A 14,636-nucleotide genomic window follows, 5' to 3' on the forward strand; every position below is an offset into this window, starting at 1 on the left:
GCCATAATAAACAGATGATGGGAGCCTTTAAGCCCTAACAAACAGATGGTGATACATGTACATCGATTCAATGAGATGTCATGTCTGCAATAGTTAATTGTTTTATCAGCTTAATGGGTTGTGTTGTTTTTTGGTTTCTTTTTCAGATCGTCCACGACCAGTTGAGAATGTGAGCTGTGTGGTTGCTAATTGGGACACTATGACATGTAATTGGCAACTAGGACCCTATGTTAAAGTGGAAGATATTAATATTTTACCATACTGGTGGGTTCAATCGGGGTAAGTCTACGCTAGGTTCCCACAATCGTGCGATGTGTTACGACAGGATTGTCCCTACTCAGTCCATGATCTGATACGTGCAGATACGTTTCGATACGATCAACACGATTGTAACAACGGAATTCAATATATGATAGGATCAAAATGACTACTCCACGATTAAAACCCTGAATCGTGATAGAGGGATGCAAACTAACAAGCCTATGACAACTTGGTGTAGATCTTTATTCCATGAATGCCTTGACTGAGTTGGATGATAAACAGAGATGAATAATTTGATTTGTTTGAGATAATTTTGCTTCCTATATGAAATCAATGAAAATGTTGTTTTCCACAATTGTTCAGGTTCAACTTTGAGGTATTTGATTGAAAGTTAGTACACTCTTTTACATAGCAAACCTATTCTGGGAAAATCTTTTATCCGATTTTGATCAAACTTAAAATGTATGTTTATAACCTAAACTTTTTGGTTCCTTTCGATATTGGCGCATATCGAACCTTGACATCCTGGATTATGGTCTTGCTTTTAGTTTGTGAGCCCTCTAGAACTAGTAGCACTAACAATTTTTATTATACGCCCACATTGAAATGTGGTCGTATATTGTCATCGCCCCCGTACGGCGGTCCGGCGTCCACAATTTCTTGTGGGCGCTCTAGTTTAATGTTGCTGAAACTTGAAATATATGTTTCCAGTGCACTCTGTCACATCCGACATCATATGGGATCGTTACAATATGTCGGATTACGCAGAGTGTCGGAATACCCAGTTTTCTCAAAACCGGAAATATTGTAACTTTGAAAACCGGAAGTATTATTATAATGTAGCTTCGAACATAGAACTTTGAATCACCAGAATGTTATTCCCTTTAAAAATGATAAACCTTTCTGTACATTCAAAATTTTATTACATTAATTTTTGTTTCATTTAAAATGCGTAAGTATTTTGAATAGGTCAAGTCTGTCGTTAATTTATCTTCTTCGCCGTCTTCAGTTGATCGCACTCTTGTCTTTGCTATCATGTGTTCATTGATAATGGGCGTACTCGATTGAACGTTCCGGAATTGAATTCTCTCAATCCCAAAAATAGTGACAAACGAGTGAAAATGGGTACTTCCAGCTACAAAGCATGCGACGACTGGATATATAAATATCTCATCCAACCATGCAGCCGAAACCTGTTCGTCATGTTTAATTACGTCACAATTCTACTCACACCACCTCCGTTGTCGGGACTAACAGAACTGTGACAGGGCTGAATTCCGCGTCACTCGATTGCTATTCTTTCAATTCGGGACGTTCCGGACTGTGAATCAAGCATCCCCAGGTCGTCGTCACGCGGTTCGAAGAGATCCATAGGGTGACCAAACTTATAGGTTATTCAGGTTCAATCGGCATGCGCAAGGAATGTTTCCAACAGGTGCTAGGAATATTTTTACGACTGTGAATTTGGGGGTAAAATTCGTGGATATTCTTGAGTATTTGTCACAACTGTTGTACAAGAGATTAAAATTATCAAAGTAATCAACAAAGACCCACTGTAGCAAGTTTTAATCTCACAGATAATTGATTGGTGATTGCTTGTGAATCTTTTGTCGCTTCACACCCATCCAGTTTTAATCTCACGGATAATTGATCGGTAAGTGTTTGCTTCACACTCACCGATTGAGGGCCGGATTATACGGTGTCGATTCAATGGAAATCGTATGACGGGACGGCTGATTGATGTCGTAATCCAGAACGTACAGAGGTCGAATTACCCAGAGATTTTTTGGCTGAAGTAATAAGGAAATAAATCGGGACATGAAAATGGTTTCAGATGTAACAGAGTGCCAGAGTGATCAGAGGTCGGTTGTGACAGAGTGCACTGTATATCCAAAAGGTCTTGGGTCCTTTTGATATTGACGCATGTTGAACCGTAAGATCCTGGATTATGGCCCCTTTTTGTACGAAAATCGCTTTTTTTTTTAGCTTGTTCTTCGCTGTCCATCTCTTGCAAAATGGGGGCGTATCTTGCATGGCAACCACTTGTTTATGTACCAAAAAGTTGATTATTTTATTCGTAACTCTGTTTAACCCTTAACCGGTCGACGTCATTTTGACGTCATGACTTCAAGTGCTCAGGCTAAATAAAGGCTAAAGTGGAATATTTTGTATGCCTATTTCAATCGACTACTGCCGGATAATTATAAGTGATAGACTCTTGATACCAAGACAAAAGTTGAAGGGGATAAGTTGATCTATAATTTGCAAATCATTCTAAATCAATTTCATCAGAAATATCGTCTTCAGAATCGGTGTCATCGATATAATCCAAGTCGGAATAATTCATAAGGATTTCAACCACTTTGGGAGTCTTTAACCTTCCCAACATCGTTAAATTACGTTTTTTGTCAAAAAATGTTGAACAAAGACATGTTTTTCTCAATGCCCTTGACAAGACAAGTTTCTCTCTGACACACATGCGTGGCGATATCAATTAAATACAAAACTAAATACTCAAATGGGGCTTATGAAAAAGGTTCTTGTTGTGGTCGACTTTAGTCAACCGTGACCACTTAGCTGCAGGGCTGCCGACAACCAGTATCGCAGCGCAATTTGCGATGCATATTTTGTTCGTTGCTAATCAAAAATTAAAATCTAATGTTTTTGATTCGCAGTAACTGCAAATCATTACAGAATCATTAATATGCCTGTTATTTTGGATATTGACACGAAGATTTATCCACATTTCTCAACACTTTCAACGTGTATAAAATTTCAAATAAATTTTATAAGCAAAACTGAATTCTCCGTGTGACATTTTCTTCTCGAACTTCCCAGACTCAATTCATTATAATATATAATACAGGGACATAACTCTATGAATTGGGACTATTAAACCGAAACTAGGGAATCAAGTAGTACCACTCATGTTGCAAGACATGACAATTTCGAGTAATTATATCAGTATTCAATTTGAACAAAATAAATTCAGTGTATTCCCCAAGTATTGTCAATAAAATATAAAAAATAAATATGTGTAAGCGTATCGTAAAATGAGAAATCAAAGTAAGAATTCCCGTAAAATATTATTGTTTAAATCGCGTGCGTCTAGTTAATCGAGATAATTCGTAAAAATCTATGTGCGTCCGAATGAAAAAAAAATGGTAACAATAGTAACACATGATAAAAACCAGACAAAATTGTTTTCTAAAGAAGAAATAAGTTCGAAGCCACTGCCAAGAATTGGCTTCAGACATAACCAAAAGTCTACATTCAGAAATGTTCACAGCTACCTGTAGCAGTGCTAAAATTCTAAAAAAATCCGAAGAATGAAATTAATCATTTGTTATAAATTAAAGTAATCTTGTTATTTACTATATTTAGGTGTTTTATGTTGAAACCGAAAAACTGCTAATCAATTTTTAAATTTGCTAATCAAATTTGGCAAAATTGGACTTTTTGGTTAGCAGTGCTGCTAATCATCTGTGAAAAATTACCGACAGCCCTGCTTAGCTGTATAGAGTTGTGGTGATTAAAGGTTAATGTGAAATTATAGTCCTGTTTGACATTATAGCATTATAGCCCTGTTTGACATCACCTTCCATTAAATTCATCTACTTATTGTTTTTTTTTGTTTCAGAAATGGATATTATACATGTGATCGTTCAAGCCAAACTTCATGTTTTTTTAATGCTAGTAGTTACAATGAAGGAAACATGTACACTATGATGATAGAAGTTAGTTATAAACCAAAAAATCGAGAAATGTATATTACTAACGGGAATTACACAATCTATGCTGATCAACTAGGTAAGTTGCCATACATCTGCTGATCGATTCGTATACTGGCCCCAAGATTTACTTGGCTGTAATAAAAACTTTATTAATCTGTGTTTATAAAACTAACATTAAACTAACCTCACCAATCATACAATAATTGGACCATCAAACACATCCATTTAAACTAACCTCATCCATAATCGCCACAAGGAATAAATTATCACCATTAATATAGTAAAACTATGGTATTTATTATAGTAAAACTATGTTGTTTATTAAAATAAAACTATGTTATTTATTATAGTAAAACTATGTTGTTTATTATAGTAAAACTATGATGTTTATTGTAGTAGTAAAACTATGTTGTTTATTGTAGTAGTAAAACTATGTTGTTTATTATAGTAAAACTATGATGTTTATTGTAGTAGTAAAACTATGATATTTATTGTAGTAGTAAAACTATGTTGTTTATAATAATAGTAAAACTATGTTGTTTATTGTAGTAGTAAAACTATGTTGTTTATTATAATAGTAAAACTATGTTGTTTATTATAATAGTAAAACTATGTTGTTTATTATTATAGTAAAACTATTGTAGTAAAACGATGTTATTTATTATAGTAAAACTATGTAATTTATTATAGTAAAACCAGATCCTGTAGCTGATCTGACAGCTAATGCAGTCAACTCCACATGCTTACATTTAACCTGGTCACATTCTAGAAGTGAAAAAAATCTAAAATATAGATTAAGATATTATTCTCAGTGGGATAAAGAAACTGAGGTAAGTATAAATATGAATACATAATAAATCAAGAATCATTTCAAGTAATAAATACATACGACATGTGTGCTGTGGAATATCTAATCCACCCACAACATACAAATAATGATTTAATTTCATCTGGAATCTTTACCGTAATGAAGAAATCTTTGTCTCCTCGTGTTCTACTAAATATCCTATTTCAGCTTTAGTTGGCAGCAACATTTTGTCCTCATATACGTAATAAACTAAATTTGATTTTGTTCAACCTTCAGATATTGTTAAATCCTGGACGATCCTTGAAACATACAGTTTGTGGTCTTCATCCTAATACATTATATAATTTCACCGTGGCAGCACATCCTAGAACACAAGGTTTTTGGAGTGAGACAGTTCACACAAGTACAACTACATTAGAAGATGGTAGGTAGACACCAAATATAATGATAAAGTTGGCATAAGCCAAGTTTGTGTTTTAAACCTTTTGTATCCTAATATATATACAAGTACGTTAAAGACCACATAAGAGGGGAAATCTAAATTTCATGTACGTATAGCCAATGGTTACTATATCCACTTTACGGCAAGTTCACACCAATCTGATTAAAATTAATTTGGCTGTTAACGTTCAAGTATCGGACACGCCAAAACGCTTTTCAATTTTTCAATTACAACCTTAATCCGGTTGATTGGCTGGTGACGTCACAGGCACTACACATAGGATATACATTATCTATACAATATCTCACTGTCTGTACAATATAGCACTATCAATACACACCACCAGTTGACAAGGGTCTATTGACCGTCCAATTACCACGTGACTGGTCTAATCATAGTCACCAAATTATTGTCTTACATTGTTATAGATTAGACATTTGTGATTGGAATATTTTAGAGTGAATTTAAAATACAGCATCATGCCGTACATCCATTTAAGCGTCCTTTGTTTAAATTGGCCACGTGACAAATGAAGAAGACCCACGCAATTAGCGTATTTATCTGTAATTTGGATAACCTCGTAATACTTGATACCCAACCTATTCCCTGTAAGTACAGAAATACAAATGGTGCCAGTCATTTGTTGATATATTCATTATAATAATAATGACCATTTCTTTCACACAAAGACCAACTTTTATCGCAACTCCATTTGAAATTCACAGCGAATATGGTATTGTCCGATGACTATATGCATAACAATAGATCACCCTGATTTCTCAGCCAATCAACACTGGGAATCTTATTACCTTGTACGGCTCTATGCACTACGGGCGTAGTAACTGGGGTTAAACTTTGACATTAAAATTGCACGAGATTCATGGACATGAATATCAAATACACTTGAACATACGCAGAGTTCCTGATGCCGTTTGGTGAGCGATTAAACTGTCAATGTAATTGTAAAATACCTTTATTATAAAAAAGTTAAACGATGTTAGACATTATAACCTTATCTTATCACAAACGTTTATTTGTGTGAGTTAGTTGTATTTTACGTCCGCTTCTACCGAGGTGATATCGCAGACAAACGTTTATCCATCCAATGATTTATATTCAGATTCCAGGTCAAGTCAATTAAATGTTGTTTAAACGCCAATCAACAAATAATACGAGGCTACTTTATTACAAAAACATCAGGGAACAAAGCTAATTGATCTGGCCGGCGTAAAAAAAGATAATTACCTAATCAGCATTCTTAATTAATTTATGACCCTATATCTGTGCAACTTTAGTCGGATTGATTAATTAATGACAGATATAAACGACACTACAATTGCCATATTATTATCAACACACAAAGATAGTTAGACGACCCTTCTTAATCTGTTATTCCATTTACCAACAAAATTTATTTGTACTGTTAATTCTAACGTATATTGAGATATTTTTTCGTATTTCATTTTTACGGTCTATTTCAGAGTAATAAAGTCAAATCCACATACAGAAAGAAATGCGCCATACGATGGCTACAGGAAAACAAGATATTCTGATAACGGATCGACATTTACAAATCGTGTTCCAATCATGTTTGACTTTTATGATACATTTTGCATGAGCACATCTTTTTACTCGGGAAATCAGAACCACAATACTCTTCTGAAGAAAAAGTGTCGCGAATCTTTTGGACTGCGCACAATGTAGAGGGACTCTATCAAAAAGTCACTTTAAAACACAGTATTAAAATCGCTGTCGTGAGAAGAGAGGGCGGGACATTATTATACAAATTCTAAATTGGACCTTTAATTAAAATAAATTACAAAACAAACTATTTTGTAGTCAATTGTTTTATTTAATCAGGGAATTAAGGAATCAGTCAGACGTTAATGAATACACACGACGGCTATATATAGGTAATTAGGGAATAAACATTCTAAGTATGCATTCGGTCACTGTGACGTCACTGGCATCTGAGGGGATTAAGAGTGTTTTAGATAATTAACAAAGTCGTTTTTACGGGAGGTCCATTTTTGTGACTTTAAGTGAAGATAGCTGAATTAATTTCAAACAGATTGGTGTGAACTTGCCACAAAATGGATATAGTAACCATTGGCTATACGTACCTCAAAGTTTCCAGGTCCATCTTATGTGCACTTTAAATGACCCTGACCTGTCTGGTAAAATTGCACTATTTTCAATGACAAAATATAAAATTGCAAATCATCCAAGACGGGATATTCTTCAAGTAAGAGAAATTTTTCTGAAATATACATGTTCTAAGATTTCTCAATGCCACATTTCCATCATTTTGTTCCATAGTTAAAAAAAAAAACTCTAAAACTCAATGAACACAAAATGAAATGAAATGGGGTTTAACTTCCTACTGTTTTGCTCCTAACCTGGGCTAATGAAGACGGGCATACGCCATACAGTGTGCTATGAGGGAAATTTTGCCCGGGCAGCGGCACTATCGCCTACTCTTATATCGAATTCCAACTGCCAGGGGATCTTTTACGTGCATTCCAATATATACACGGTACCTCGGTGTTTCGTCTCATCACTGGTTCATAGAGAAATAAACCAATAAGGAGATATTCCCTTTTATGGCAAGGTTTGGAGGCTTTTGTGTAGAATTATCTCCCTGTGTGGTATTACATTCCACAAAATGTTTCACTTAGAATAATTTTGTAAGATTTTTTTGGTGACTGTGGGTGTTTTTCACCACAAGAGTTCCAGAAGCTGTTAGACTCCAAAATTTCTTCACAAACCCCCTTATCTCACTGTTTGGTACTACATTCCATAAGAATTTCGACTTGTTTTTCATCACAAGAGTTCCACAACACATTGGGTTCAAACCTCCTTATCTCCCTGTTTGGTACTACATTCCACAAGTTTTTTGATAGAGCATTTTTGGTCTGTGATGATTTTACCAAAAGAGCTTCACATAATATTAGGTCGGTGCCGTGGGCATTCACAGATAAAATTGACATATAGACGATTTGACCATGTATGCCTTTTGACTTCACACTTGGGTTAGCTAATAAAAATTGTTCACCTAAAAATTCTCTTTGCACCATTACACGGGCGCTGCGGAGGCAATGTTACGCGGGCGCTGCGGAGGCATTGTTACGCGCGCGCTGCGGAGGCAATGTTACGCGGGCGCTGCAGAGGCAATGTTACGCGGGCGCTGCGGTGGCAATTTTACGCGGGCGATGCGCAGGCAATGTTACGCGGGCGCTGCGGAGGCACTGTTACGCGGGCGCTGCGGAGGCAATGTTACGCGGGCGCTGCGGAGGCAATGTTACGCGGGCGCTGCGGAGGCAATGTTACCCGGGCGCTGCGGAGGCAATGTGAATAAATTACTGACTTATTAACCAGGAGGTGTCTAGTCATTCGAATGGGACAAAAAAACGAGAACTTGTTTACATATTGACAGCTGGAATTGGATATAAGAGTATGTCGTAGTGTCGCTGCCCGGGCAAAATGTCTCTCATGGCACACTGTATGCTGTCATGACCTTCTTCATTAGCCCAGTCGGAGCAGAAGAGTAGGAATGTAAACAACGTTTCATTTCATTTTGTATTTTAGTCATTCGGATTTTGAAATTAGAGTTTTTGGCTTTTTGACCATGTTTGCCTGGTAAAAAGGCATAGATCCTTGTTTTAATGGTTACTGTAGGTTAGAGGGTTTGGGGGGGGGGGGGGCTAGTAGTTGCATGTAAAACCATCAGGCCTATAATTGAGTCAAGTTGTATGGTTCTCCTTGTGCGCGACAAGAAGTAGGGTCGCCTCTCCAACCTCGTAGGTTTTCTCTGGGCCCTCTAGTTTACTCCTACTGCTAAAGACCCCTATGCACAAGCGAAATATTGGAGTAAAATTGAACAATATGTTTGTCCCGAAATGACCTATTTTGTTACAAGTGAAGGTTAAACTCTCTCTCTCCCTCTCTCTCTCTCCCTCTCTCTCTCTCTCTCCCTCCCTCTCTCTCTCTCCCTCTCTCTCTCTCTCTCTCTCTCTCTCTTGTATAATTAACATTGAAGAAGGATGTCCGGGTACAATTCTTTGACCTCAGAAACACATAATCCTCCTAACTTTCCTATTTTTGCTCATCTACACAAAATAATAACATGGTTCCGCATAGGTAACTTTCAATGGCTGTATATCCTGGTATCCTATTTACATCTACACGTACACATCCCCCATTTAGACATTCAATGTGGGTGTTTTATTCAAACTTTAACTGTGGGTCATTAGTTTAAAGGGACATGGCCAGATGTTTTATCTGTGTTTAACTAGACAGGATTTTCTCGTTGTTAGTTGTCGCAATACGTCTAACAATGCAGTTGTAAGATTTTCAAGATTCCCAAAGACTGATTTGTTCGTCAGATCCATTGTATGGTAAGGGTACCTGTTTGAGGGTTATTTAACTAAGCGTGAATGCGAAAGTGAACGTGGCGATTATATTTGATTGATTTAAAAATCCAACCATTGGTGGAATTTCTTTCGAGCCAAGATCACTTCCAGAGTTTTTTGCGAATGTTTTTCATTAGCCAATCAGCCAGAATGTAAAGTCAAAAGGTATATATGGTCAAATCTTCTATGCGGCAATTTCATCTGCAAATGTCTGTGCTCACAACACAAACGATGATTCATGGGTAAAGTTGCATTGGGCAGTAGTCACATTCGCACTCAATAGAAATGGCCCGTTACTCACTGGCACACAAACATTTAATCGCGGTTCTCCAGGCCTCATTTGGATCCATGATGGATCATTAGTGGATGGTGTGAAAAGTGCGTTGTCGTTAACACGTCAAAAACGACTAGGCAACTGGAATTTGAAATAAGTATAAGTCGTAGTGGTGCTGTCCGAGAAAAATGTCTCTTATACCACAAAAGCAGGACGTTAAACCTCCCTTCATTTTATTTGTTTCCCTTCCAGCAGGTGATCAAAAGTAAAATGTCCTGATATCACCAAATTCTACAAACATCTTTATCTAGTCGTAATATCATCCATGTGAACATTAAATAAACAAACTAAGTAAAAAAAGCAAAATATAGCTTCCTGAAACTCAAGACTTGTTTTTATCACACGGGAGAAGGATGTAATTCTACAAACCAATACTTTATATTGTAATATAATCCACATCACTATTAATTAAAAATAACTTTTTCCTTAAAGGCTCAATACCACTCTTGTTGTAACTGAATAATATGTCCCAATCTTTACTTTAATCAACAAATTGTACTATTTTACAATATTCCAATTAATTGATGATACAAATTTCATCTTAAAACACCTAATTTAAAAAATTGAAAAAATTCAACTAAATGATTTGAATAGCCTAACATAAACCTTTTCAAATGTGACTTGGATTTAAAAATATTTTCGAACCCTCTGGACAAGTAAAATAGGGTGTAATGGATAATTTACACAACAGGTAGGACACATAAACATCTAATACTTAGAATAAGGCTATTATTTATTTTCTGGAGCTGTCAAGCCAGCAAGAGTGTTATTGTCTCTTTAAAAAGGATCAAAATATAGCTTCATTCTATAAAAATCTGTTATCTGATCCAGGATGTTGTTGTTATATTCTAGTGTGTATGATGTATGATGTTTTACATCCAACTGTTTGTTACCTATATAGTAGAACCTGAGTATTAAAATTGTTTTTACCGCTGTAGAAGGCAAATCAGCAATTGATCAGTCCAAGATCTTATAGAATGGGGTAACACACAAGGAGTTCAAGGTGGTGGGGGGGAGGGAAAGAAATTTTAAAAACCTTTTTTTTCCAAGTCAAAGACTATGTGGGATATTGAACCAAAAAGATATTTTTGAAAATATAGAACTAAATTCTATGTCCAATATCTTGTGGAACTCTTGTTGTAAAAAACACTACAGACCAAAAACACTCTATGAAAATTATTGTCAAAGATCTTGTGGAAATATTTGAAAAAATTGAATTTTTTTCGAAGAACAATATCTTGTGGAACTCTTGTGGTCCAGCTTTTTGAAACGCGCCCCAAACCTTGCCATTCCAACTGATATTTTGAATTTTATGCTTCCACTTGATGTAAAATTGGTTATACAATCTCTTGTAAAATTAGCTGGTGTTTATTTGATATACCACATTAGCTGTATCGCTGGTGTTTATTTGATATACCACATTAGCTGTATCGCTGGTATTTATTTGATATACCACATTAGCTGTATCGCTGGTGTGTATTTGATATACCACATTAGCTGTATCGCTTGTTTTTTTTTGATATACCACATTAGGTTTCTAACATATAATTATTATATTTTTATATACATCTATGGTTAAGTAAACTTATGATCATTATGATCAGTAGAGCTGCTTCTAGCAAGAGACATGTTTTGAAATATCACTAGTACACTCTGTACGTGTCCACTGCTTTGTGTGAATGTTTAAAGGCTTTCTATTAATAAATGAATAATTTGTATGACACAAGATTTAACATGGTGTAACACAGATATAGCTCAGATTAATCATCGGAATGATACAAATGTCTAATCTATAACAATGTAAGACGATAATTCGGTGATTATGATTAGGCCAGTCACATGGTAATTGGACCGTCAATAGACGCTTGTCAACTGGTGGTGTGTATTGATAGTGCTATATTGTACAGACAGTGATATATTGTATAGATAATGTATATACTATGTGTAGTGCCTATGACGTCACCAGCCAATCAAACGGATTAAGGTCGTAATTGAAAAATTGAAAACGTTTTGGCATGTTGGATACTTAAACGTTAACAGCCGTAATAATTTTAATCAGATTGGTGTGAACTTGCCGTAAAGTGGATATAGCAACCATGGTCTATACGTACATGAAATTTTGATTTTTCATCTTATGTGGTCTTTAAGATTAAACATTGTAATGATACAATCTTACATGTAATTACCTCATTTTATAGTGCCAAGTTTTGGTCCAGCAACAACTAATGGTGGTTATTTTGAGTACCCGTGTGAGTATGGACATAGGAAGATTGATATATTTTTTAAGGTATGGATCTAAGATGATAGTTTAATTAGTAAAATTTATGTGGAATAATTGTGTCAGTTAGATTACCAGGTGCATAGATATTTTTGAATATTTAAAGGTAAGGAATGAGAGAAGCTTCCCATAACAATGTTAGAATTGACAGCTATGGGTGTAGTTTCATAAGGCTTGGGTAACAATGTTAGAATCAATAGATATGGATATAGTTTCACAAAGCTTGTGTATCAGTGTTAGAATCAACAGATATGGGTGTGTTCACAAAGCTTGTGTATGTTAGAATCAGTAGCTATGGATATTCACAAAGCTTATGTATCTTAGGTATTCGTGTAAAATCATGTTTTAGTCCATCGGAACATTTTCCAACCATTTCACGATTAGTATGTTAGGTTCAATTGATATCTTAACACAGGAACAATCTTGATTTTTTTTACGCCCACATTTTCATGTGGACGTATATTGTCGTCGTCCATGTCCGTCCGTCCACAATTTGTTTGTGGACACTCTACAGGTCACAATTCTTATCCGATATTGCCATGTATCAGCTCGAGACTTAGATGGATTATTTTACGGAAAATCAGGTTTTCAACTTGTGGACACTCTAGAAGTCACAATTTTTATCCGATTTAGATGTATGTTAATAACCCAAAGATCTAGGTTCGTTTCGGTATATCAGTACGCAGATTTCTGGATCATGTCACCTGATTGTACGAAAAATTAGGTTTTTAGCTTTATGGTCCCCCTAGAGGTCATAATTTTTATCTGATGTAACAAAACATTAAAATATATGACCGTTACACCATAGTGAGCTTGAATTTTGTGAAAATCAGATGGAAACTGCCGGACAAAATGGTCGCTTCTCATACGCAAATAGTGTTAAAGTATGGTATATCAAGGTTGTGGACCCTCTAGAGGTCACAATTTTGAACCAGTTTTGATGAAACTTAAAATATATGTTTACATCCCAAAGATCTTGGTTCCTTTTCGATATTTGCGTAGAACACACCATAACTTCCTGTATTATGGCTCCTGATTGTACAAAAAATCACTTCTTCTTTTGAGCTCGTCCTCTGTCCATCTCTTGCAAAATGTTGGCGTATCTTGCATGCCAACCACTTCTCCTATATTGTAGATGGGGGGGTCGCCTGTCCAACTTTGTGGGTTTTCTCCGGGTCCTCCAATTGCTTAAGACCCCTACGTGCAAGCAAATTATTGAAATAGAATTGAACCATATGTTAGTCCCAAAATTACCTTGTTTCTGTGGTCGGACATTAAACCAATTTCTCTCTGTATATATATATATATATTTATTAATATCATTATCAATCTTGTAGCATGTTGCCAAAGAGAATGAAAATGGTGTCATTATTGAATATGGGGCTGATGTCAGAATGACTTCGACTGACGTAGAAAATTTTGTAGCTGCAGCAGACTCAAACAAGATCACTGTTCGTCTTCCGTGTCATGTCGGTTATTACGTCGATTTGTATGCTCGTACAAAGATTGGAAAATCTAAAAACAACACAAAAATCTTTTTACGAGCAATAAGAACAGGTAAATGGTGTTTATGGGTAGTTATTTATTCAACAAATAATTTTATAACATTGGTGTAAAATAATTCAGGCCATACATTTCAAGGTTCACAGGAATTGACTTACTTAATTAATAAAATTCACTTACACATGCAAGAGCTAATTCTGCAGATTGCAGGTCTGAAATGTTTTATAAACTATTAATTAGACATTAATTAACAAAACAAGACCATAATCAACTCACTATGGCATCGGATACTCGAGATTTTAACTAGATTACAACGTTTCAGAATTTAAATATTTAGTTAAAAATGGGAAAGCGAGGCTAAGTTTCGAATATAACAGTGCCCTGGTTACCACTATGCACACATCTTGTCAAAACTACAAACAGTGATAACTTGGCTCAGAGTCAAGTAATTTCAATGAAATTTTTAATATCTTCATTTTACATTTTCTATTTTTGAGCTATATTATTGCAAGAATGGTCAGTTCTTTATCTAAATCGTACCATAATGTATCTTTAATTAATAAGATTTACCCTGTTGACCTGTTTTATTGTGGACATTGTGTTTGTGTCAGAAATCAACTGTACATGATCGTAACTTGACAAAGGTAATTGGAAACCACAGGCTTGTACGAGACAGAAATTAGTCAAACTTGTTGGGTTAACGCATGCATGTGAAATCATAAGGTCTGTCATTGAGTCGAGTGGCATGGTTTTGACTCCCCGCTTGAACATGACAAAGAATAGGGTCGCCTGTCAAACCTTGTGGATTTTCTCCAGGTTTTCTGGATTCCTCCCATTGCTAAAGACCACCCCTTCGTGCAAGCT

The 14,636-nt window shown here is 35.6% G+C and overlaps 1 protein-coding gene across 4 annotated transcripts in view; it reads left to right on the top strand.

The window, feature by feature from the left end:
• LOC126822648 (interleukin-6 receptor subunit beta) overlaps positions 1-14,636 on the top strand; it is a 48,966-nt gene that overhangs the window by 12,311 nt on the left and 22,019 nt on the right. For 3 of the 4 annotated variants that reach the window (XR_008788050.1, XR_008788052.1, XR_008788051.1), the window contains exons 4-9: positions 147-279; positions 3,902-4,071; positions 4,686-4,825; positions 5,080-5,227; positions 12,190-12,278; positions 13,607-13,826. Coding sequence is in view for 1 of the 4 variants with exons in the window: in XM_050551628.2 (XP_050407585.1) it covers positions 147-279; positions 3,902-4,071; positions 4,686-4,825; positions 5,080-5,227; positions 6,727-6,731 (596 nt within the window). In the remaining 3 variants the exon portion in view is untranslated. Of the gene's footprint in view, positions 1-146; positions 280-3,901; positions 4,072-4,685; positions 4,826-5,079; positions 5,228-6,726; positions 7,077-12,189; positions 12,279-13,606; positions 13,827-14,636 lie in introns of those variants that run through there. The other variant, XM_050551628.2, reaches the window with a different exon arrangement.

This window comes from Patella vulgata, chromosome 5 (genome assembly GCF_932274485.2).
Source record: "Patella vulgata chromosome 5, xgPatVulg1.2, whole genome shotgun sequence".
Classification (NCBI taxonomy): domain Eukaryota; kingdom Metazoa; phylum Mollusca; class Gastropoda; family Patellidae; genus Patella; species Patella vulgata.